Source organism: Carcharhinus amblyrhynchos, chromosome 24, assembly GCF_965287045.1.
Source record: "Carcharhinus amblyrhynchos chromosome 24, sCarAmb.v2.hapA, whole genome shotgun sequence".
Taxonomy (NCBI): domain Eukaryota; kingdom Metazoa; phylum Chordata; class Chondrichthyes; order Carcharhiniformes; family Carcharhinidae; genus Carcharhinus; species Carcharhinus amblyrhynchos.
This window is the reverse complement of record NC_137347.1, coordinates 2,169,380-2,196,096: the sequence shown is the minus strand read 5'-3', so window position 1 is coordinate 2,196,096 and position 26,717 is coordinate 2,169,380. Positions and strand designations below refer to the sequence as shown.

At 46.4% G+C, this 26,717-nt stretch overlaps 1 protein-coding gene across 2 annotated transcripts in view; it reads right to left on the bottom strand.

Moving 5' to 3' along the window:
- Positions 1 to 26,717, bottom strand: part of rims3 (regulating synaptic membrane exocytosis 3) — a 229,565-nt gene that overhangs the window by 119,463 nt on the left and 83,385 nt on the right. For both annotated transcript variants that reach the window (XM_080211686.1, XM_080211687.1), the window contains exon 2: positions 25,031 to 25,312. In XM_080211686.1, coding sequence (XP_080067812.1) covers positions 25,031 to 25,247 — 217 coding nt within the window. In that variant the 5' untranslated portion in view covers positions 25,248 to 25,312. The remainder of the gene's footprint in view (positions 1 to 25,030; positions 25,313 to 26,717) is intronic.

Below are 26,717 nucleotides of genomic sequence, written 5' to 3'. Positions count from 1 at the left end.
CATCCTTCCAGACCATCCACAACACCACCGACCTTCGTGTCATCAGCGAACTTACTAACCCATCCCTCCACTTCCTCATCCAGGTCATTTATGAAAATGACAAACAACAAGGGTCCCAGAACAGATCCTTGAGGCACACCGCTGGTGACTGACCTCCATTCAGAAAAAGCCCCATCCACGACCACTTGCCTTCTGCAGGCAAGCCAATTTTGGATCCACAAGGCCAAAGGCCCTTGGATCCCATGCCCTCTCACCTTTGTTTGAAATCACAATGAAATTCATTGTGATTTCAAACAAAGACCCAGGTTCAATCCCAGCCTCAGGTGACTGTGCAGAGTTTGCATGTTGTCCCGATGGAGGATAGATCATGCTAAAAAACTGCCCCATAATGTCAGGGGGTGTCAGCAGAATTGTGGGGATAGGTCCTGAGGGCAGGCTCGATGGGCCAAATGATCTCCTTCAGTTCTGTAGGGATTCAATGAGTTGGGAGGCACGGTAGCACAGTGGTTAGCACTGCTAGTTCACAGCTCCAGGGTCCTGGGTTCGATTCCCGGCTCGGGTCACTGCCTGTGTGGAGTTTGCACATTCTCCACGTGTCTGCGTGGGTTTCCTCTGGGTACTCCGGTTTCCTCCCACAGTCCAAAGATGTGTGGGTTAGGTTGATTGGCTGTGCTAAATTGTCCATTAGTGTCCTGAGATGCGTAGGTTAGAGGGATTAGTGGATAAATGTGTAGGGATATGGGGGTAGGGCCTGGGTGGGATTGTGGTCGGTGCAGACTTGATGGGCCAAATGGCCTCTTTCTGCACTGTGGGATTCCTATGATGAAAGCCCACTTTTGCTGTTTCAGTGTAGGAGTCATAAACTGAGACCATAAACATAGATGATGGTCAAGGGTAGATACGTTCTGTTTAAGCGTCGTGATCTGAAGTTTATTTTCAAGTTCCCCAAGCCTTTAAACATGAACAAAAAGATGCTGTTGTCCATTATATTAAAATAGCACCCCCTGCTGGAATGCTTTGATTGACAGACCATCTGGTGTAGATTCGAAAACATGGCTGCGATTCTCCCAAAACTTGGTGGGAGAACTGTTCTAAATCCCAGCTGTTTTGTCAGTTCAGTTTCTTACCTGAACCTCCGCACTCTGTGCACTGCAGAGATCGCAATGGTGAATCTCATTAAAAACTGTTTGGGGATCGGAGCCTATTCCTGCCGGACTCTGACAGGTCTGCGACTCTGTGCACACACAGTGGCCCCGAGAGAGAAGCTGGCTCCACACCTTGTACTGTGGCATAGCGGTTAGCACTGCTGCCTCAGGGTGCCAGGGACTTGGGTTCGATTCCTGGCTTGGGTCTATGTGAAGTTTGCATGTTCTCCCAGTGTGGGTTCCCCCCGCATAGTCCAAAAGATGTGCTGGTTAGGTGTACTGGCCATTCTAAATTCTCCCTCAGTGTACCCAAACAGGCACTGCAGTGCTGACTAGGGGATTTCACACTAACTTCATTGCAGTGTTAATGGAAGCCTAACTGTGGCACAAATAAATAAACGTCATTTCGAATGATTCAATGTAAACATCGCTCACTCTATTGGCCTAATTAATATCCAGGAAATGGATAAGCCCCAAAGAGCGAAAGGAAATGAACCGTGCGCTCCGAGGAGATTGCTTCTCTCCGGGTTAGCTGTCGATAGATGATGCCACCTCCCCCCCAGTCTGCCCAGTCAGTCTGAGGCAGGTCTCACATTCACACCAAATCAGAACTCATGCACAGGCGCTCACTTTCCAGCAGAGGTCACCGTATTGCAACTTTCCATCCCCTCCCCGGGGCCCGGGCACTGAGGCCAATTGTCCCACATGGGAGTGGTTGTTGGCTTGCCCCCTGGCCAACGCTGTTCAGTGAATGTTCAACAACCTGGGTCAGTGTAACATTTTAATGCAGGTAAACAGCTCAAAAGTGCTTTATTGAATCATAGAGGACAGTAGGAGGCCACTCAGCCCATCTGTCCTCACTCTTTGTAAGTACCTCTGTTAATCCCACTGCCCTGCTCATTCCCCACAGAAATATAAATGTCTCCATTCCAATACTTATCCTATTCCTTTTTAAAGATTACCATTGAATCTGCTTTCACCATCCTTTCAAGATCGTAATCGTGTAAAATAAATTTCTCCTCGCCTTCAATCTGAGTCCTCTGGTTAATTGTCTGTCTACCAGTTAAAGCAATTTCTCCCTGCTTGCCCTATCAAATCCAGCTTTAAATTAATCACCCGTAACCTACTCGGCTCTAAGTCTCTCCACATCACTGGTTCTATAATTTTTTTTATTATTTTATGGGAAAGCCACATCGGACTCACAATATTAACCCTGGTTCTCTCTCCACAGATGCTGCCAGACCTGCTCAGTCTATCCAGCATTTTCATACAACCCTAGAGTGCAGAAAGAGGCCCATCGAGTCTGCACCGAACACAGTTCCACCCAGGCCCTACCCCCATATCCTACCTACTAATCCCTCTAACCTACGCATCCCTGGACACTAAGGGGTAATTTCTTAGCACGGACAATCAACCTAACCCGCACATCTTTGGACTGTGGGAGGAAACCCACGCAGACACAAGGAGAATGTGCAAACTCCACACAGACAGTGACCCGAGCCGGGAATCGAACCCAGGACCCTGGAGCTGTGAAGCAGCAGTGTTAACCCACTGTGCTACTGTGCCGTGTTTGTATTTCAGATTTCCAGCATCCCCAATATTTTGCTTTAATTCTTTCTGTTATCATTACTGTGGCATTACCATCTCTCATCAAACTCCCCTACACCTTCCCCTTGACATCCCTCCTACAGCGTAGCATCAAGAATCAAATACTCCAGCTGAAGCCAACCAAAGAGTTATAAAGGTTTAGACAAAGCTGCTTTCTTTTGACCTCCATGCCCCTCACTACCTCTAAAGCCAGGGATCCTATTTTAACAACCCTATTAATCTCCTTTGCCAGTGTGATGTGGCAAAACCAAATGCCAATAGGAAGGCACCAAAACATTCATCAAAAACGCGATTTTAAGCAGGGTATTAAAGGCAGAGAAATAACTGGAGAAATAAAGGGATTTAGGAAAATAGAACACAGAACACTACAGCACAAACAGGCCCTTCGGCCCACAAGTTGCGCCGATCATATCCATACCTACCAAGCCATAGAACTATCTGTAACTCCCAATCCCATTAAATCCCATATACTCATCCAGAAGTCTTTTAAAAGACCCCAGCGAGTTCACCTCTACCACCACTGACAGCAGCTGATTCCACTCACTCACCACCCTCTGAGTGAAAAACTTACCCCTAACATCTCCTCTGTATCTGCTCCCCAGCACCTTAAACCTGTGTCCTCTCGTAGCGACCATTTCAGCCCTGGGAAATAGCCTCCGAGAATCCACCCTATCTATTCCTCTCAACATTTTATACACCTCTATCAGGTCGCCTCTCAACCTTCGTCTCTCCAGGGAGAAGAGTCCCAGCTCCCTCAACCTATCCTCATAAGGCATGCCTCCCAATCCAGGCAACATCCTTGTAAATCTCCTCTGCACCCTCTCAATAGCTTCCACATCCTTCCTGTAGTGAGGCGACCAGAACTGCGCACAGTACTCCAAGTGGGGTCTGACAAGGGTCTTATAAAGTTGCCCCTGGGTGGAACCATGAGCCCGCATGTCAGGGAAGCAAGCTGACAATCCGGAGTACGGGAATGGTGGAGAAGAGCTGCTGTTATCAGGATAGTTGTTTAAGGGATACTTAGACAGGCACATGAGCGGGATGGAGATGGAGGGATATAGGAGACTGTCTTAAATAAGGGTCAGGAGCCTTGGGATATTCCTGGGAATCAACTGATTCCTATGGATCTTCCAACATATTTTCTGGCTCACTTGTTTTACTTTTGAGCTTCTGGGGATTCCCTTGAATGTTTGTATAAGGATGTGCATGTTATTGATGTTTTTCTCTTTTAATCCACAGGAGATTCGGTTCGCCTTGTTGTCCAATGAGGGGCATACACGCGATGGGTCGTACGAGGGCTGCTCTTGGATGTTTCGAGAGTAGCCTAGTGCCTCACGTCGTTAGTGTGCGCTTAAACTGGATGCTGGGCAACATGACAGCTCAGTGACTATCACTGTTTGCTGTGCAGATACATGGATTTGGGCCAGTGACTGTGGGAGTTTGCGCATTCTCCCCATGCTTGCGTGGGTTTTCTCCGGGTGCTCTGGTTTCCTCCCACACCCCAAAGATGTGCTATTAGGCTGATTGGTGTAACAAATTGTCCCTAAACTAGTCTCCCCTCAATCTGGTTTCCAATGTGGGTGCCATAAACATAGACAAGGGTCATGGGTGGAAGAGGGGACTCACAATGTTGAAATGGCGGCGCAGGCTCATTGGGCTGAAGGGCCTGTTTCCCACGCTGTGTTGTTCTTTATACCTGTGGTCAGCCCCCTGACCAAGCCAAGTATCGGGGGAGTTAAACTGACCCTTTGAATCACTGAGCTACCGTTACCGAGATGTCAAAATGAGGCAGATTCATCTTCTATTGCATTACATTGGTCGTCTGGGATACATCGAGCAACATTCGGAATCAGAGAGCACTGGGTTCACATCCATCACAGGGGATTAGTGTGTGTAATCGAAGCTGACACGCTAATGCAGTACCGAGGGACTGCTGCATTGCCAGAGGTGCCACGTTTTGTACCAATTAGAGCAGGAACCTGCCTTCCCTCCTGGGGTGGATGTAACAGATCCAATAGCACTAAGGACAGCAGGGGAATTTGCCCCAAAGTCCTGGCCAACAGCTACCCCACTGTCAACATCACAGCAACAGATTATCGAGTCATTGTCACATTGCTATTGGCAGGAGCTATTTGCTGATGACACCAAGATTGGAGGAACGGCAAATTGTGCGGAGGGTGTGGAGAGTCTGCAGAAGGATCTAGATAGGCTGGGCAAATGGGCCAGGAAATGGCAAATGGAATTTAATGTTGGCAAGTGTGAGGTGGTCCACTTTGGTAGGAAGAATGGTAGGAAGGACTATTACTTACGGGGCGAAAAACTGCAGCAGGCGACGGTGCAGAGGGACCTCGGGGTCCTTGTGCATGAGTCGCAAAAACCCAGCTTGCAGGTGCAGCAGGTGGTCAGGAAGGCGAATGGGATGCTGGCCTTCATAGCGAGGGGGATTGAATATAAAAGTAGGGAGGTCTTGCTGCAGCTGTATAGGGCATTGGTGAGGCCGCAACTGGAGTACTGTGTGCATTTTTGGGCACCGCACCTGCGCAAAGATATTTTGGCCTTGGAGGGAGTGCAGAGGAGGTTTACTAGGCTGATACCGGAGTTGAGGGGGTTGAGCTATGAGGAGAGGCTGAATAAACTGGGCTTGTACTCGTTAGAGTTTAGAAGAATGAGAGGAGATCTCATTGAGACGTATAAGATGATGAATGGGATGGATAGGATAGAGGTGGAAAGATTCTTCCCGCTCAAAAAAGACAATAGGACTAGGGGGCACAGCCTCAAGATAAAAGGGGGGCGGTTTAGAACGGAGTTGAGGAGGAACTTCTTCACTCAAAGGGTGGTGAATCTCTGGAATTCTCTGCCCGTTGAAGTGGTGGAGGCTGCCTCGCTAAATATTTTTAAGAAGCGGGTTGATGGGTTTTTGATTAGCGAGGGGATTAAGGGTTATGGGGAGAGGGCGGGAAAGTGGAACTGAGCAGCGACAGATCAGCCATGATCTTATTGAATGGCGGGGCAGGCTCGAAGGGCCAGATGGCCTACTCCTGCTCCTATTTCTTATGTTCTTATGTTCTTAGGAGCGCGTGCTCTGCACGTAAGAACATAAGAAATAGGAGCAGGAGTAGGCCAACTAGCCCTTCGAGCCTGCCCCGCCATTCAATAAGATCATGGCTGATCTGAAGTGGATCAGTTCCACTTTCCCGCTTTCTCCCTTAATCCCCCTGTCTATCAGAAACCTATCTACCCGTGACTTAAATATATTCAGCGAGGCAGCCTCCACCACTTCAACGGGCAGAGAATTCCAGAGATTCACCACCCTTTGAGTGAAGAAGTTCCTCCTCAACTCTGATCTAAACTGCACCCCCCACCTTATCTTGAGGCTGTGCCCTCTAGTCCTGCTATCCTTTCTGAGCGGGAAGAATCTCTCTACCTCTACCCTATCCATCCTCTTCATTATCTTATACGTCTCTATAAGATCCCCCCTCAGCCTCCTAAACTCAACATCTTATACATATAAGATGTTGAATGGGATGGATAGGATAGAGGTGGAGAGGCTCTTCCCGCTCAGAAAGGACAGTAGGACTAGGGGGCACAGCCTCAAGATAAAGGGGGGGCGATTTAGAACGGAGTTGAGGAGGAACCTCTTCACTCAAAGGGTGGTGAATCTCTGGAATTCTCTGCCCGTTGAAGTGGTGGAGGCTGCCTCGCTCAATATATTTAAGACGCGGGTTGATGGGTTTTTGATAAGCGAGGGGATTAAGGGTTATGGGGAGAGGGCGGGAATGTGGAACTGAGCCACGACAGATCAGCCATGATCTTATTGAATGGCGGGGCAGGCTCGAGGGGCTAGATGGCCTACTCCTGCTCCTATTTCTTATGTTCTTATAAACTCCAACGAGTACAGACCCATCCAACGAATACAGACATGTTGGCTGTTGTTGGTCACAAAGATAAAAGGATGGCACACACCTTTTCAAAATGATGTTACAGTTCATACACATGGCACGGTGGTCTATTTTAATCGAGGTGCTAGCCCGTTTAAAATCCAAAGCTACTCATTACACAGACTCTGAAATCAAACTGCTCCTGAATTTTACAGCAGGAAGGATCCTGTTGTGGTTGAACAGACCCTCCTGGGACTTGGCTCTGGGGCTGCGTGTCGATAACAACAAAGATTGGTTTGCAGGTTGTCACGGTGATTCCTAGAATATAGAATGTCTGGTCCAAGAGAAAATGTTCTCTAATAGCCTGCATTTGATGCTTAGCTCACTCAGCACTGATGTTCCTCTGCCAAATTGCTCTCAGATAGAGCAAATATATTGCTTGTGGAACAGTTATGGTTTTTTTCCCCTTGTCTGGATCACTAATGTCACTGATTACACTGGTCAGACCCCAAACTCTGGCAAATTGGATCCGAGAGCTGCAGAAATTCATTTCTTCGAAACAGAGCAACTTGTTTATCAGGATTTGGCTCCGTACAGAATGTATCTATCAGTACAGCTTGTCCAGGAATGTGCCGTTCCATGTGGGGCTCACTTGGACATCTGAAACTCACTGTTTACACTCTCTGCCAGACCAGAATATCTGCTTATAGAACGTAGAACCCTACAGTGCAGAAAGAGGCCCTTCAGCCCATCGAGTCTGCACCGAACACAATCTCATCCAGACCCTACCCCCATATCCCTACATATTATACCCACTAATCCCTCTAACCTACACATCCCTGGACACTAAGGGGCAATTTCTTAGCACGGCCAATCAACCTAACCCGCACATCTTTGGACTGTGGGAGGAAACCGGAGTACCTGGAGGAAACCCACGCAGACACGAGGAGAATGTGCAAACTCCACACAGACAGTGACCCGAGCCGGGAATCGAACTCAGGACCCTGGAGCTGTGAAGCAGCAGTGCTAACCCACTGTGCTACCGTGCCGCTTGTAGTAACGTTTTTCTCTTTGCTTGTGGATGACAGTTGCTGGTAATGATTTTTCATTTGCACTTTCTCCAGATCCATTGTCTCTTTTTGAGTAACAGTTGCATGGTAGCACAGTGGGTTAGCACTGCTGCCTTACAGCTCCAGGGACCCGGGTTCGATTCCGGCCTCGGGTCACTGCCTGTGTGGAGCTTGCACATTCTCCCCGTTTCTGTGTGGGTCCTCTCCAGGTGCTCCAGTTTCCTCCCACAGTCCAAAGATGGGCGGGTTAAGAGGATTGGCCGTGCTAAATGGATCAGAGTGTCAGGGGGATTAACTAGGTTAAATACAGAGGGTTACGGGGATAGGGCCTGGATGGGATTCTGGTCAGTGCTGATAGACCTTCTTCTATACAGTAGAATTCTCTGAACTCCTTGCACTATCCTCATGCAATCTCTGCAGATTTCTATCCCATCATCCACTATCTTTTTGATTCTTCATCTCTTTTTTAACCTTGCTTAAAATCTGTCGCATCTCAAACTTCCCTCCAACTCTGGTACAAAGAACAAAGAACAGTACAGCACAGGAAACAGGCCCTTCGGCCCTCCAAGCTCATTGGTCCAACGAGACCATTCTCTTGGTAAAAGGTCATTGACCTGAAATATTCCTTCTACCACTACAGATTCCACCAGGCCTGTTCATTGTTTCCCACATTTACTGCTGAAAATTTACATTTATTTTAGAATTGAAGCTTTCTCAGCTTTTGTATGCGTGTTATCCTGGATTTCTGCATTCCCAATAGCGAGCACAAGTCCCCTGCTCAAACTCGCCCAGAGTTAAAGCTCACTGGCGTAAAAACATTAGTAGGAAGTCTCACAACACCACATCGTCAGCATCTCCACATCGTAAAAACATTAACCATTATTCAAAGGCACTTTGGAATTGGTAAATTGTGGAGTGACTTGTTCATAGAACAGAATCCCTACAGCACAAACAGGCCCCTCGGCCCACAAGTTGCACCGATCACATCCATACCTACCAATCCATAGAACTATCTGTAACTCCCAATCCCATTAGATCCCATGTACTCATCTAGAAGTCTTTTAAAAGACCCCAGCGAGTTCGCCTCTACCACCACCAACGATTCCACTCCCTCATCACCCTCTGAGTGAAAAACTTACCCCTTTAGCAGTAAGGTTCCGTAATTAAGAAAAGCTAAGTTAATATCCTTGTCCTTTTTCACCAATTCTTTGACTGTTTGAGCTCCTGTTTCTACTTCTCCATTCAGCTGAGGATATCTCGGTGAACTAATCACACTCATCCAACCTGCACAGAGTTACAAAATAATTCATTAGACCGCTGTCTGACACCACACCATCCTGGATCCATATTGTTATGACAATTCTTCTTGGTAAAGTATTGATGCTCTCATTCAGATGCTGTGCGCTTAAGCTTGTAAATGATGTGTCCATTGCTGCCATTTATGGAAACTACGTACACTTGAATTTCTGGTGATTTTTGATCTTGTCAAAAGCTTCATATTCCAGCACCATGACTATGTCTCAACATCCACTACAACAGCTCATTTCCTTACTCAGGAGGATCATCATAGAACCCTACAGTGCAGAAAGAGGCCCATCGAGTCTGCACCGAACACAATCCCACCCAGGCTCTATCCCTATATCACTACATATTATGCCCACTAATCCCTCTAACCTACACATCCCTATTCAGCTATTTACCATTTATATAGATGATCTGGAGGAGGGAACCGAGTGCAGGGTGTCGAAATTTGCTGATGACACCAAGATTGGGGGAAAGGCAAATTGTGCGGAGGGTGTGGAGAGTCTGCAGAAGGATATAGATAGGCTGGGCGAATGGGCCAGGAAATGGCAAATGGAATTTAATGTTGGCAAGTGTGAGGTGGTCCACTTTGGTAGGAAGAATGGTAGGGAGGACTATTACTTACATGGCGAAAAACTGCAGCAGGCGACGGTGCAGAGGGACCTCGGGGTCCTTGTGCATGAGTCGCAAAAACCCAGCCTGCAGGTGCAGCAGGTGGTCAGGAAGGCGAATGGGATGCTGGCCTTCATAGCGAGGGGGATTGAATATAAAAGTAGGGAGGTCTTGCTGCAGCTGTATAGGGCATTGGTGAGGCCGCAGCTGGAGTACTGTGTGCAGTTTTGGGCGCCGCACCTGCGCAAGGATATTTTGGCCCTGGAGGGAGTGCAGAGGAGGTTTACTAGGCTGATACCGGAGTTGAGGGGATTGAGCTATGAGGAGAGGCTGAATAAACTAGGCTTGTACTCGTTAGAGTTTAGAAGAATGAGGGGAGATCTCATTGAGACGTATAAGATGATGAATGGGATGGATAGGATAGAGGTGGAGAGACTCTTCCCGCTCAGAAAGGACAGTAGGACTAGGGGGCACAGCCTCAAGATAAAGGGGAGGCGGTTTAGAACGGAGTTGAGGAGGAACTTCTTCACTCAAAGGGTGGTGAATCTCTGGAATTCTCTGCCCGTTGAAGTGGTGGAGGCTGCCTCGCTAAATATTTTTAAGACGCGGGTTGATGGGTTTTTGATAAGAGAGGGGATTAAGGGTTATGGGGAGAGGGCGGGAATGTGGAACTGAGCCACGACAGATCAGCCATGATCTTATTGAATGGCGGGGCAGGCTCGAAGGGCTGGATGGCCTACTCCTGCTCCTATTTCTTATGTTCTTATGTTCTTATGGACACTAAGAGGCAATTTCTTAGCACGGCCAATCAACCTAACCCGCACATCTTTGGACTGTGGGAGGAAACCGGAGCACCCGGAGGAAACCCAGAGGAATAGCGGGATCTTGGGACACTTATTCTCAGATCCCTGAAGGTGGTAGAGCAGGAAATAGGAGAGTTTAGAAGGCATTTAGGACAGTTGTTTACATCATTCACAGCATAGAATATAAGCGCAAGGAGATAATGTTGGAGCTGTGGCCAAACGGGCCAGGTAAAATGGCCATTTGTAAAGCACTCTGGGACAACTGGGCAAGAAACCAAACCGACAGGCTGCAGTTTACAGACAAACAGGCTGGAACCCTGACGATTGAATAAACAGGATATGGGTCATCTCCAGGATGAAAGGGACTTCACAGTCACACTGGGTTGTTTCATCTCCAGGATGAAAGGGACTTTCTGGTCACACTGGCTTGTGTACCAGACATAAAGGCACCGTGAATCCTTATACAGGAGGGAGGTCTGTGACCTATGTGCCTCCAGCACCTACAGACATGGGGACACACCCAGAGATCGGCGTATCAGCACCTGATAGGCCCCTTATCGATCAGGGTGATCAAGTCCTGATCGATCGATTGGCAATGGCCAAAAAGGGGTGTGAAACCCAACGGGGTATAAAGGGTGCAGCACAACCAGGAATCTCCCTCTCTCTCTGAGCCCCATGAACGAGCTACAATGGTGACCATCGCCAGCATGAGGAGAGCCACCTCACCCGAGAAGGAAAGAAGATCAGAGCCAGAGTGCCAGACCAAACCAAAGGACTAGACCACGCAGACGACTACCGAGACCAGTGCACAGATAAAGGCCAATATCTGCTTGGTACTTGCCAGTCACACAAACTTCAGCCAAGGTCTCGTATTGGACTTGAAGTTTAGTATTTTCTGAAACGATAATTATTGTTGGTTGGGTGGGTGATTATTGATTGTGTGGGTTTAAATAAATATTGGTTGTACTAATAAGACGTCTACTCGCAGTTATTTGGAGGTCCTATGAGGAGAGACTGAGGGATTTAGGGTTGTTTTCGTTAGAAAGAAGGCGGCTAAGAGGGGATCTTATTGAAACATATAAGATGATTAGAGGTTTAGATAGGGTGGACAGTGATAGCCTTTTTCCTCGGATGGAGAAAGCTAGCACGAGGGGGCATGGCTTTAAATTAAGGGGTGGTAGTTATAGGATGGATGTCAGGGGTAGGTTCTTTACCCAGAGGGTGGTGAGGGATTGGAATGCCCTGCCTGCTGCAGTTGTAAATGCGCCTAGTTTGGGGGCGTTTAAGAGATCTATGGATAGGTTTATGGACGAAAAGGGATTGGTATAGGCTAGTGGGTCATTGTTTTTGTAACTGGTCGGCGCAACATCGTGGGCCGAAGGGCCTGTTCTGCGCTGTAATGTTCTATGTTCTATGTTCTACCGTATAAGGGTTAAAACAGACTGTGCGGCGGGCAACAGAGCTGTACAGAACGTCGGTTAGGCCACAGCTGGAGTACGGTGTGCAGTTCTGGTCACCTCACTGTAGGATGGAAGTGATTGCACTAGACGGGGTACAGAGGAGGTTCTCCAGGATGTTGCCTTGGATGGAACATTTGAGCTGTAAGGAGAGACTGGATAGGCTTGGATTGTTCTCTTTAGAGCAGAGAAGGCTGACAGGGGACATGATTGAGGTGTACAAGGTGATGCGGGGTGGGGACAGGGTGAATAGGCAGCAGTTGTTCCCCTTGGTTGAGGGGGTCAATAAGAGAGGGACATAGTTTGAGGGTGCGGGGCAGGTGATTCAAAGCATATAAAGACACAAACTCAGTAATGATTGGAATGCGAATCTTTACAGCTAATTAAGTCTTAAAGGTACAGACAATGAGTGGAGACAGCATTAAGCACAGGTTAAAGAGATGTGTATTGTCTCCAGACAGGAGTGCCCACTCACAGGCATTCGGCCTCTGATCTTCAGGGTAAGCGTTCTCCAAGGTGGCCTTCACGACACACGACAGCGCAGAGTCGCTGAGCAGAGACTGATAGCCAAGTTCCGCACACGAGGACGGCCTCAACCGGGATCTTGGGTTCATGTCACACTATCTGTAACCCCCACGACTTGCCTGGGTTTGCAAAATCTCACTAACTGCCCTGTCTGGAGACAATACACATCTCTTTAACCTGTGCTTAACGCTCTCTCCACTCACACTGTCTGTACCTTTAAGACTTGATTACCTGTAAAGACTCCCATTCCAATTATTATTCTGTAAATTGAGTTTGTGTCTTTATATACCCTGTTTTGTAAATGAACTCCCGCTCACCTGACGAAGGAGCAGTGCTCCGAAAGCTGGTGGTTTTTGCTACCAAATAAACCTGTTGGACTTTAACCTGTGTTCAGAATCATACCAGTGCCATTATATTCCAATCAATGTGATAATGATCCCAAACAGCTGATAGAATGAATGACGTTTCCATCACAGTTTTCAATCCCTGATCTACACGTTTGCTAAGTAGGAAGAGATTGTTCACACTCCCATCTGTACCTGTAATCTACTGATCTTATTCACAATACTGTAAGGTATATATAGTCCAAATCACATCTGTTTGGCAATCAGAGTCATTTTACTTCATCCTCCATCTCACCTGCTGCTACTTTTCCCTCTTGCTGTGCATTGTGTTTGTTTATTTGGATTTTCTTCCTTTTATTTCTAGAGTAGAATTTATTCCACTTCACCAGCAAGGACATTGCTCCGAGATCCCTCGCTCCGAGATCCGATGCTCCAAAATCCCTCGCTCCCAGATCCCTCGCTCCGAAATCCCTCGCTCCCAGATCCCTTGCTCATCAGGAATCTGAACACTTTGCTCCCAAACCAAAGGGAGAACAAGTCAATGAAATAGCTTCATGTGGATTCAGCGTTGTAATGTAACAATTGCCCAGTCAGTTTGTGTATAGCAGGGTTCCATTAATAACAATGGTGCAATGACCAGAGAACTTTTTGTAATGATGTTAGTTATGGGATAAATACAGACCAGGACCTATCTATGGTTCAGTGAAGCAGTCACTTGTGTAAGTGAACCTCGCATCTCTATAATCTGGAGTGCACCCACTGGGACCCAATACCTAGTTAAAAAAATAGTACGATTCCAGATTGTAACAGGCCCTGTACACTGAGTATTGTGATATCAAATTTATTAACGTGAACCTATTTTTATAACACACAGAGTGAGTAATGTAGGAGGATGTCACACACACTTCAAACCACAAAGTAATTTATTTACATAGAACATATAAATGAAGGGAACACATTCTTCACAATGAGATTCTGATCAACAATAAATGCTGATCTTACCCGTGACACCCACATCCCTGAATAAATAAAAATATGCTTCAGTATCTGCAAATAACAAAGACTTTCCTTTCTATCTAAACACGGACTGAACTCAGGAATCCACAGACCTCAGCCCTTTGCTACTCTCGATCATCAGTAAAGTGATGGAAGGGGTCATCGACAGCACTATGAAGCAGCACCTGCTCAGCAATAACCTGCTTAGTGACGCCCAGTTTGGGTTTGACCATCTCCGACAGAGAGGATCTGACCATCATGCCTTGACATTCAATGGCGTTACCAGCACTGAATCCCAGAGTACCAACATCCTGGGGGGCTTACTATTGACCAGAAACTGAACTGGACTAGCAAGTTAAATACAGAGCAGGCCAGAGGCTAGGAATACTGTGGTGAGTAACTCACCTCCTCTCTCCCAAAGTCTCTCTACCAATTACAAGGGATAGGTCAGCAGTGTAATGAAATACTCTCCACTTGCCTGGATGAGTGCAGCTCCAACAACACTCGTGAAGCTTGTCAGCACCAACCAAACCCATGACCACTACCATCTACAAGGACAAGAGCAGCATATATATGCCAACACCTCCGAGTTCCCTTCCAAGTCATTCACCATCCTGACTTGGAAGTGTCTTGCTGTTCCTTCACTGTCGCTGGGTCAAAATCCTGGAATCCCATCCCTATCAGCACTGTGGGTGTACCTACACTTCATGGACTGCAGCGGTTCAAGATGGCAGCTCACCACCACCTTTCAAAAAACACAGACCATCCACAAAACACAACCCATCTACAAAACACAAACCATCCACAAAACACAGACCATCCACAAAACACAACCCATCTACAAAACACAGACCATCCACAAAACACAACCCATCTACAAAACACAGACCATCCACAAAACACAACCCATCTACAAAACACAAACCATCCACAAAACACAGACCATCCACAAAACACAACCCATCTACAAAACACAGACCATCCACAAAACACAACCCATCTACAAAACACAGACCATCCACAAAACACAACCCATCTACAAAACACAGACCATCCACAAAACACAACCCACCCACAAAACACAAACCATCCACAAAACACAGACCATCCACAAAACACAAAGCTCAGCACCATGTTTGCTGTGCAGACACATGGATTCGGGCTGGTGTCTGCGGGAGTTTGCGCATTCTCCCCGTGCTTGCGTGTGTTTTCTCCGGGTGCTCCGGTTTCCTCCCACACCCCAAAGATGTGCTCTTGGAAGTAATAAATTGTCCCTAAATTAGTTTCCCTCAATGTGGATGGCCATAAAACAATAGATAAGGGTCATGGGTGGAGTGGGGGGGGACTGGTAGTGTTAAAATGGCGGCGCGGGCTCGTTGGGCCGAAGGGCCTGTTTCCCGGGCTGTTTTTGTCCTTTGTTCTCAGGGGGGGCAACCAGGGATGGGCAATAAATGCTGGGGCAACCAGGGATGGGCAATAAATGCTGGGGCAACCAGGGATGGGCAATGAATGCTGGCCCAGCCAGTGACAGCCATGTGTTGTAAATGAATTTTAAATAAACTTTACCCTTTATACTTAATTAAACAACTGTAGAGAAGGCTTTCGACATGGAGAACGAGTGAGGTTTATTACCTTCACTGTCTCTGGGCTCACAGTCTGAATGTTAATAGGTTCTCCTTACTTGAAAAGTTAATGTTCAAAACAGTCATTCCCCTCAAAACATATCTACTGAGTGTAATACCCAGTACACAGTACCTTCATTGCAGTGTTAATGTAAGCCTGCTTGTAACACTAATAAAATAAACTTTAAACTGTGTATATCACTGCAGCCACAGTGGTACAAGTGGTTACTTATGAGTCCTTGAATCAGAATGGAAATAATGATTTCCATTCTAACCTTTCCATTGTATAGGGCTAACGGTAGGACTCTGAATAGTGTTGATGAACAGAGGGATCTAGGTGTATGTGTACATAGATCCCTGAAAGTTGGGAATCAAGTAGATAAGGTTGTTAAGAAGGCATACGGTGTCTTGGCGTTTATTGGTAGGGGGATTGAATTTAAGAGCCGCAGCGTCATGTTGCAACTGTACAAAACTCTGGTGCGGCCGCACTTGGAGTATTGTGTGCAGTTCTGGTCCCCACATTATAGGAAGGATGTGGAGGCTTTGGAGAGGGTGTAGAGGAGGTTTACCAGGATGTTGCCTGGTATGGAGGGGAGGTCCTATGAGGAGAGACTGAGGGATTTGGGGTTGTTTTCGTTAGAAAGAAGGCAGCTAAGAGGGGACCTTATTGAAACATATAAGATGATTAGAGGTTTAGATAGGGTGGACAGTGATAGCCTTTTTCCTCGGATGGAGAAAGCTAGCACGAGGGGGCATAGCTTTAAATTAAGGGGGGGTAGTTATAGGACTGATGTCAGGGGTAGGTTCTTTACCCAGAGGGTGGTGAGGGAATGGAACGCCCTGCCTGCTGCAGTTGTAAATGCGCCTAGTTTGGGGGCGTTTAAGAGATCCGTGGATAGGTTTATGGATGGAAAGGGATTGGTTTAGGTTAGAGGGTCATTGCTTTTTTCTTAATTGGTCGGCGCAACATCGTGGGCCGAAGGGCCTGTTCTGCGCTGTAATGTTCTATGTTCTATTCCGCTATCTGGGTTCAATCCCAGCGAAGAATATCTGATATTGACAATTCATGTTTAATTTGATATGAAATTTACAGCACAGAAACAGGCCAGTCAGTCTAATTGGTTTATATCAGTGTTTATGCCCCACTTGAGCCTCTCACCTAATTCCATCTAACTCTATAATTATATTCTTCTGTTCCTCTCTCCCTAATGTAGTAGTGTCGCTCCCTCTTTGGCTCAGTCACTCCATGAGTTCCACACGCTCACCAATATTTGGTACCCTTAGCCCAGTCACCAATGGTTCAAATCTCCACCACAAAACTACCACCTGCTTTATCCCTCACTGCAACAGCATCGCCCAAACCCTGTGACCACCACCTGGGACGATAAGGGTGTGAGGAATCACCACCATCTTCAATTTCCTCTCCAAGTCACACACCATCCGGTCTTTGTTTCTTCATCATCACCGGGACAAAATCCTCAAACTCCTGATCTAACAGCACCGTGGCAATACATTCAGAACACAAACTATCTACAAAACACAAACCATCCACAAAACACAAACCAGTCACAAAACACAGACCACCCACAAACCATCCAACCATCCACAAAACACAGACCATCCAGAAAACACAAACCATCCAATCATCCACAAAACACAAACCATCCACAAACCATCCACAAAACACAAACCATCCATAAAACACAGACCATCCACAAACCATCCAACCATCCACAAACCATCCAGCCATCCACAAAACACAAACCATCCACAAACCATCGAACCATCCACAAAACACAAACCATCCATAAAACACAGACCATCCACAAAACATAAATCATCCACAAACCATCCAACCAACCACAAAACGCAAGCCATCCACAAAACACAAATCATCCACAAAACACAAACCATCCACAAAACACAAATCATCCACAAAACACAAACCATCCACAAAATGCAACCCAACCACAAAACACAAACCATCCACAAAACACAAACCATCCACAAAACACAGGCCATCCACAAAACACAAACCATCCACAAACCATCCAACCATCCACAAAACACAAACCATCCAACCATCCACAAAACACAAACCATCCACAAACCATCCAACCATCCACAAAACACAAGCCATCCACAAACCATCCAACCATCCACAAAACACAAACCATCCACAAACCATCCAACCATCCACAAAACAAACCATCCACAAACCATCCAAAAAACACAAACCATCCACAAAACACAGACCATCCACAAAACACAGACCACCCACAAAACACAAACCATCTACAAAGCAGCAGCACTAGGAAGCAGGAATTAATGCTCCCACCATGTCCACATCTCAAGAAAGAAATTCTTATCACTCATCAACTCATATTAGTTTGGTTGGTGAGGAATTTGGAAATGATACACTGCTACAGTCAGAGATACAGTCCAGTGGTTGGGTTGTAACATGTTGCTGCTGACTGTTTACTCTACACCACTCTCAAGGGTAAAGTTACAGTCAAACTGTGATTTCCTAGTTCCATTGAAGATCTCTGTGGAAGATAAGAAAGAAGAATTCCCATTCTTATAGCACCTTTGGCAACTCAATCACCCACAGATCCATAAGTTTGATGCAGAGAATTGAAGTGATACATTTTTGTTGAAAGAATGAGAAAAATATTTCTAATCTAAATGATACAATTCTAAAGGGGGTGTAGGAACAGAGAGGCTTGGAGGTAGAAATACCCTCACAGTGAAGATGGCAGAGCAGATTGAGAAAGCTGTTGAAACTTCATTGCAAGCCTACTTGTGACACTGAAAATATTTACAGGATCAAGAGAAACCAGAGTGAAAAGGTAGGCGGAATCCTGGACTTCAAAAACAAGTAAACCTGTATTCCCAGCTTGTGTCTGTTCGGAGTCTGCACATATTTGTGTGGGTTTCCTCCGGGTGCTCCAGTTTCCTCCCACAGTCTGAGAGACGCGTAGGTGGATTGGCTAAATTCTCCCTCAGTGTACCCAAACAGGTGCCAGAGTGTGGCGACGAGGGGGATTTTCACAGTACCTTCATTGCAGCGTTAATGTAAGCCTGCTTGTAACACTAATAAAATAAACTTTAAACTGTGTATATCACTGCAGCCACAGTGCTTTGGTGGTAGAAGTGGTTACTATCACTTTCCTCGATTAAGGGAGCCACAGTGGTTAGCACTGCCGTCTCACAGTGCCAGGGACTCAGGTTCAATCCTTGGGTGACTGTCTGTGTGGAATTTGCATGTTCTCCCCGTGTCTGCGTGGGTTTCCTCTGGGTGCTCCAGTTTCCACCCACAGTCTGAGAGACGTGTTGGTTAGGTGGATTGGCCAGGCTAAATTCTCCCTCAGTGTACCCAAACAGGCACACCCAGAGCGTGGCAACAAGGGGATTTTCACAGTAACTTCATTGCAGTGTTAATATAAGCCTAGTTGTGACTAATAAATAAAACTTTAACTATAACTTTAAAACCCACCACTGGAATCTTCCAATCCCTCTGAAAATAGATTTTTGGTTGGCCCACCACATTCTCCCTGGGGTGGGGGTCCCACTTTGGTGCAGTAGATAAATGCTGGTCACTGATCCACCTCCACCAGAAGCAATGTGTCAAAGGGCACCACGCTCCAGGGAGGATAAAGTTTACGTTTATTTATTTATTCGTGTCACAAGTCGGCTTACATTAACACTGCAATGAAGTTACTGTGAAAATCCCCTAGATGCCACACTCCAGCACCTGTTCGGGTACACTGAGGGAGAATTTAGCATGGCCAATGCACCCTAACCAGCACATCTTTTACAGAACCATAGAGTCCCTACAGTGCAGAACATAGAACATAGAACACTACAGCACAAACAGGCCCTTCGGCCCACGAGTTGTGCCGATCACATCAACACCTACCAACCTACAGACCTATCTATAACCCTCAATCTCATTAAACCCCATATACTCATCCAGAAGTCTTTTAAAAGACCCCAGCGAGTTCGCCTCCACCACCACTGACGGCAGCCGATTCCATTCACTCACCACCCTCTGAGTGAAAAACTTACCCCTAACATCACTTCTGAACCTCCCTCCCCGCACCTTAAATCTGTGTCCTCTCGTAGCGACCATTTCAACCCGGGGAAATAGCCTCTGAGAGTCCACCCTATCTATTCCTCTCAACATTTTGTAAACCTCTATCAGGTCGCCTCTCAACCTTCGTCTCTCCAGGGAAAAGAGTCCCAGCTCCCTCAACCTAACTTCATAAGGCATGCCTCCCAGTCCAGGCAACGTCCTTGTAAATCTCCTCTGTACCCTTTCAATAGCTTCTACATCTTTCCTATAGTGAGGCGACCAGAACTGCGCACAATACTCTAAATGAGGCCTGACAAGGGTCTTATAAAGTTCCAGCATTACCTCCCGACTCCTAAACTCAATCCCTCGATGAATGAAGGCCAGTACACCATACGCCTTCTTGACCACCTCCTCCACCTGCGAGGCCGATTTAAGAGTCCTGTGGACCCGGACCCCAAGATCCTTCTGAAGGAGGCCATTTGGCCCATCGAGCCGGCACTGGTAACAGTCCTATTCCCTTAACCCCATGTATTTACCCTGCTAATCCCCCTGACACTAAGGGGCAATTTAGCATGGCCAATCCACCTAGCCTGCACATCTTTGGACTGTGGGAGGAATCCAGAGAACCCGGAGGAAACCCACGCAGACACGAGGAGAGTGTGCAAACTCCGCACAGAGAGTCACCCGAGGCCGGAATTGAACCTGGATCTCTGGCGCTGCGAGGCAGCAGCGCTAACCACTGTGTCATCGTGAAGACACCAGAGAGAGTGCAGAAAAGCTGCAGGAGAGAAGTCCCCGTGATGAGGGAGTTCAATTATCCAGATTGGAGGAACGTGGACTGCTTTCCTTAAGCTGAGAGGAGGTTTGATAAAGATATTCAAAATCATGAGCGGACGAGACAGAGGAGAGAGAGAGAGAAATTGTTTCTGTTGGTGAAAGAATCAAAAACCAGAAGGCACAGGTTTATGACGAACAGTAAATTTAGCAAAAGCAACACAAGGAAAATCCTTATTCCATGGCGATGGTTACAGTTTGGTACACGTTGCCTGATAGGCAGATTCAAACCACGCCATCGAAAAAAGGAATTAGAGAAATATTTGAAGAAAAACAAATTAGCTGGCTAAGAGAGAAGGATAGGCAGCTGGAGTTACTGTTACAAAGCATCTCACTACACTACCAGAAAGAGGTGGAGGTTTTGGAGCAGGTAAGGAAAAGGTTTACCAGCGTTGCCTGGTTTGGAGGGTATTAACTCTGAGGAGAGATTGGACAAACTTGGTTTGTTTTTACTTGAAATTCAGATGCTGAGGGGTGACCTGATAGAAGTTTACAGAACGACGAGAGGCGTGGATAGAATGGATAGTCAGAGTAGAAACGTCAGTTACTAGAGGTGATAGGTTTAAGGTAAAAGGTGGACTTTAAAGGAGATGTGAGAGGCAAGTCTTTTTTTACACAGGGTGGTAAATGCCTGGAATGCGCTGCCGGAGGAGGTGATAGAAGCAGATACAATAGCAATTTTAAAGAGGTATCTTGACAGATATATGAATTGGCAGGGAATAGAGGGATACGGAGTGCGGAGAGGCAGAAGATCTTTAGCTTAGAAAGGTGCACATGTAGGCACAGGCTTGGTGGGCCGAAGGGCCTGTGCTGTACTTTTTAAAAATCCATCTGTGGGACATGGGTCTCGCTATCTGGCCAACATTTATTGCCCATCCTTAGTTGCCCTTGGAGGGCAGTTGACAGTCAACCACATTGCTGTGACTCTGGAGTCACATGTAGGTCAGACAGGGTAAGGACGGCAGATTTCCTTCCCTGAAGGACATGAGTGAACCAGATGGGTTTTTCCAAAAATCGACAATGGTTTCATGGTCATCAATAGATTCTTAATTCCAGATTTTTTTTTATTGAATTCAAATTCTGCTATCCGCCATGGTGGGATTCGAACCTGGGTCCCCAGAATATTAGCTGAGTTTCTGAATTAACTATCTAGTGATGATACCACTAGGTCATCAGCCCCTCTTGGTTCTTCGTACTCTTTGCCTATGTCTGATCTATAACCATTCTGTGATTTTATGATTTCAAAAAAGATATAGTTGAAAGGCTCTAGAAAAACAATAACCATTGCTGTCTAAACAAGGAAGCTCTGTTAGTGTGACCCTTTCAATGAACAATCCTCCATGCCCACAACCAATAGAACGTGAGTGTGTAAACCTGGGCCAGTAGGGAGTGAGGGTGTACATCCCTGGGGGCTGGAACATTTCAGTTCGAGTCCAGGTGTAGATAGGTATTAGTTGTAAACAGTTCCACTCAGTCAACAAATCTTTAACTTTGTTGTTTGACAGGTTGAGTTGCCTCAAGGGCAAACTGGATCAGTTGCTGAAAGCCACAATGGAGTGTTAAAGGGGGCAGAGAGTGATCACTCAAGAGTTCAAAGTATGCAAGCTACAAACTCAATTTTAAAAATGCTGCTAAAAATAGCACCATCGGACCCCCCAGATCAAGAATTGGGGCAGGAAATTGAGAGGCTGCAGTATTTCTTCATGTTGAAGGAAATAGTAGCTCAGGAGATTCTACTCACAGTCTGCGTCCCGTAGACTTACAATCACATCACCCAAAGCTCCAGACACAAAAACCTTCGACCAGTTAGTCAACTGAGTTTAGGGTTACCATAACTTCTGTTATCATGCAGAGGTACAAATTCTGCTGCTGGGGAGGCAGGAGAGATCGTCTCCAGCTTTGTGCCAGGCTTTTGACAGTGACTGAGTACGGATCTGGGCCTTCACTGGGAGACATAGAACATAGAACATTACAGCGCAGAACAAGCCCTTCGGCCCACGATGTTGCGCCGACCAGCTTTTAAAAAAAAACAACACTAACCCACTAATCTAAACCAATCCCATTTCGTCCATAAACCTATCCACAGATCTCTTAAACGCCCCCAAACTAGGCGCATTTACAACTGCAGCAGGCAGGGCATTCCAGTCCCTCACCACCCTCTGGGTAAAGAACCTACCCCTGACATCAGTCCTATAACTACCCCCCCTTAATTTAAAGCCATGCCCCCTCGTGCTAGCTTTCTCCATCCGAGGAAAAAGGCTATCACTATCCACCCTATCTAAACCTCTAATCATCTTATATGTTTCAATAAGGTCCCCTCTTAGCCGCCTTCTTTCCAGCGAAAACAACCCCAAATCTCTCAGTCTCTCCTCATAGGACCTCCCCTCCATACCAGGCAACATCCTGGTAAACCTCCTCTGCACCCTCTCCAAAGCCTCTACATCCTTCCTATAATGTGGGGACCAGAACTGCACACAATACTCCAAGTGCGGTCGCACCAGAGTTGTGTACAGTTGCAACATGACGCTGCGACTCCTAAATTCAATCCCCCTACCAATAAACGCCAAGACACCGTACGCCTTCTTAACAACCTTATCTACTTGATTCCCAACTTTCAGGGATCTATGTACACATACACCTAGATCCCTCTGTTCATCCACACTATTCAAAGTCCTCCCGTTAGCCCTATACTCGACACATCTGTTATTCCTACCGAAATGGATTACCTCACACTTCTCCGCATTAAACTCCATCCGCCACCTCGCGGGACCGTTGAGGGACCGTTTGGTTTGTGGGATCAACAACCCCAACATCTCAAAGCAAATGCTGAAACCCAGATTTTGCTGCTTTCTGTAGCAAGAGAGGACCCAGGAGACTGAATGTGCTGAGCAAGGCATGTATGAATATAGGAACATAGGAACTGGGAGCAGAAGTAGCCAAATTTAGCCCTTCGAGCCTGCTCCCTCATTCAATCAGATCATGGCTGATCTCTCCCTGGTCTCAAATCCACCTCCCCATATCCCTTTATTCCATTTTCTATTGGAAATATATCTATCTCCTACTTGATTCAATGATTTAGTCTCCACTGTGCTACGGGGCAGTGGGTTCCATAAACTCATCACCTCCCACGAGAAGTAGCTCCTCCTCATTTCAGTTTTAAACCTACTACCTCTTGACCTATACCTGTGACCTCGTGTTCACAACAGGAAACATGTGGTCTATATTTATTTTATCAATCCCTTTTAAAATTTTATATATCTCGATCAAATCCCCTCTCATCTTTCTAAATTCCAGCCTGTATAAGCCCAAACTTTAATCTCTCCTCATATGTCAACCCTTTCGTCCCTGGAGTAGCACAGTGGTTAGTATTGTTGCTTCACAGCTCCAGGGACCTGGGTTCGATTCCAGGCTCGGGTCACTGACTGTGAGGAGTTTGCACATTCTCCTCGTGTCTGCGTGGGTTTCCTCCGGGTGCTCCGGCTTCCTCCCACAGAACCAAAGATGTGCGGGTTAGGTTGATTGGCCGTGCTAAGAAATTGCCCCTTAGTGTCCAGGGATGTGTAGGTTAGAGGGATTAGTGGGTATAATTTGTAGGGATATGGGGGTAGGGCCTGGGTGGGATTGTGTTTGGTGCAGACTCGATGGGCCGAAGGGCCTCTTTCTGCACTGTAGGGTTCTATAATTCTGGTGAACTTCCTCTGAACTGCCTCCAATGCTATCACATCCTTCCTCAAATAACGAGACCAGAACTGGATACAATGCTCCAGATGTGGTCTCACCAACACCCTATACAATTGCAACAACACTTCTCTAATCTTACACTCGAGATTCATATAAACATAAGAATGTCCAGGAATGTTGTATATTTATGTAAACTTAAGTACTCTTCTCTATAAACAATATCGCAAAGGTCTTTTACATTCACCTGAGAGAGAAGATGGCCCTCAATTTAACGTCACATTGATAAAGAAGTATCTCTGACAGTGCAGCACTCCCTGAGCGCTGGGAATGAGAGGCTCAGTGCCCTGAGAGTGGGACCTGCACCTTTAACACTCAGAGTCAGAGGGAGGTCGGCTTTCACCGATCCCTTTCACACAGAAAGGACTGGAATAGCACCATGAAAAAATCCATCAGCACTATCCTTTCAAAGGCCCAGTTTATTCAAATTATTCAAACGTACAATTTATTCCATTCACAAACTGCTCTCACCTTCTGAAACTATAGAAATACCTTCCAAGTCTGGAGGGCTTTGTTGACAAGAATTGCTAAAACTCTGTGTGGCCTTCTCCCTCCTGATTTACTTTTCCTCCTAAGCTCATTCTCATGTTTATACGAATCTTTAAAATGTCTGCGGCAGCCAACCTCACTCTGCAGAGCTGGGTGTGACACTGTCCTGGTTTGACGCTTACCCGTGTGCACATGTCAGCTGGACAATGATCCTGGAATCGGATTCGGGGACGATTTCCCCTTTGGGATGTTGGGTCCAGTTGACTCACCTGTGTTGCTGCCCCAGCTGAAACTGGCCAATACATCCCTGGTCTGCTCTAGGCTCTACCAGTGAAGGAAGAGGAACCAACGTCTTCTACACACCTCCCTACCTCTTACACAGGCTGCTGCTACATTCAGCTCACCAATCTCAGCTTTATACATCAGTGTGCTTTGTACATGGTTCGTACAGTAGGTCAGAGTGTGGTCATCTTTAATTCGCCAGTACATCCTTTTCCAATCGCCTCTTAAACCAGTTTAATCTTTAACTTACCGGTCTGGTTAAGCTGAGTTGTACTTTTGCTCCATTGTGATAGTCCGACAATCGCGACCATTTTGGCCCCGAGACTGGATCGCCTCTTCTTAATGGCATTATCCGCCACTGGTTCCTGCTGGCTGCTGCTGCTCTTCTCCATGTCGTACATCTCCCCGCTTATACTCGAACTCCGTAACACACTCCGCGCTGCCTTACTCGTGGCCCCGTTGTACATTTTGGCCGTTTTCTGAGGTTGGTCTCTCCACTGTGCGGAACTCTCTCTGTGACTAGTCAGGAATACTGTTCAAATAAGGAAGGACAAATTGTTTCAATGCATGTTTCTCACAAATAATCCTCAAGTCCAAATAACAAATCACAAACTGTTTAACTCAAGCTGTTTACTTGTTCAAAAATGGACTTACTTTTTTGAAGAAAAAAAATGTCTGCCACAGGTCACGTGATTCACAAGTTGGTTACAGTTATAGAAATTTCCAACAGTAATTACAGCATAAAACTCAACAATCATCCTTGGGCACTCTCACACCTCTCTGTATTAATCTAACCGAGGCTGGTCTACCATCATCAATCATTCTTTATTTACAGTGTGTTGGGATTGCCATTCAGCGGCTACAGAGTGCAGCTCAACCCCGAGTCTATTGACTACCGGTCTGAGTGCCGGGTTCAAAACTCCCGCTGCTCCTTCTCCATTGGGCGAGTCCACACTCGCCTAATAGGGGAGATCATATTCTACGAGGCCCACTGTTAATGATGCCCAATGGCCATCGTAACACTATCAACGTGTGCACTCATTAGTCAATAAAACAAAGGGAGAGCAGATGATCCGTCTTCCCAGCCTGGACTTATAATAAAGAAAGAACCATCAAAATTCAGCGACCTGCACAGGCTCTATAACCACCATCAGTCTCCGAAACCGAACAATGGATTCTGACCAGGAATATCAAAATTGATTGTTAACCCAAAACTGACCTATCAAAGAGCACATGACCTAAGCTCCTTTGGTCTTCGGAAAGTTTAAATGTTACATTCCTGGGCTCCCAGGGCAGTTAAACATCCAGCCTGTCAACACCAAAGCTAAACTTCAGGCTGAACACAAGCCTACCTCAAGTCTAAACAATCACAAAACTTTCTGCTCTGGGAGGTTTTTGCCGTCATCAGATCTGACCAAGTCCCCGTATAGCAATCTCATCTTGTTGCATCATCAGCAACTTCAAAGAATTTGACACTTCTGCTTTTAGCGAGCTGAACCTGCCTGAACGTTAACTATCAGACAAAAGACCCATCACTGGACTCTGATATTGATGTAAATTACTATCTATATCTTCAGATTCTTTCTCTCTGAGTATGTGTTTGTGTAAGAGTGTGTGTGTATGTGTGTGTGTGAGTGTGCATGTGTGTGTGAGTGTGTGTGTGAGTGAGTATATGTGTAAGTGTGTGCATGTGTGAGTGTGTGCATGTGTATGTGTGGGTGTGCATGTGTGCATATATGTGTGTGCATGCATGCGTGTGTGTGTGCATGTGTATGTACATATGTGTGCATGTATGTACATGCATGTGTGCACATAAGCATGCATGTGCATGTGTGCGTGCATGCACATGTGTGTGTGGGGTATGTGTGCGCGTGCATGTGCGTGTGCATGCGAGATTGCATGCGTATGCACATATGTGTGCATGTACGTACATGCAT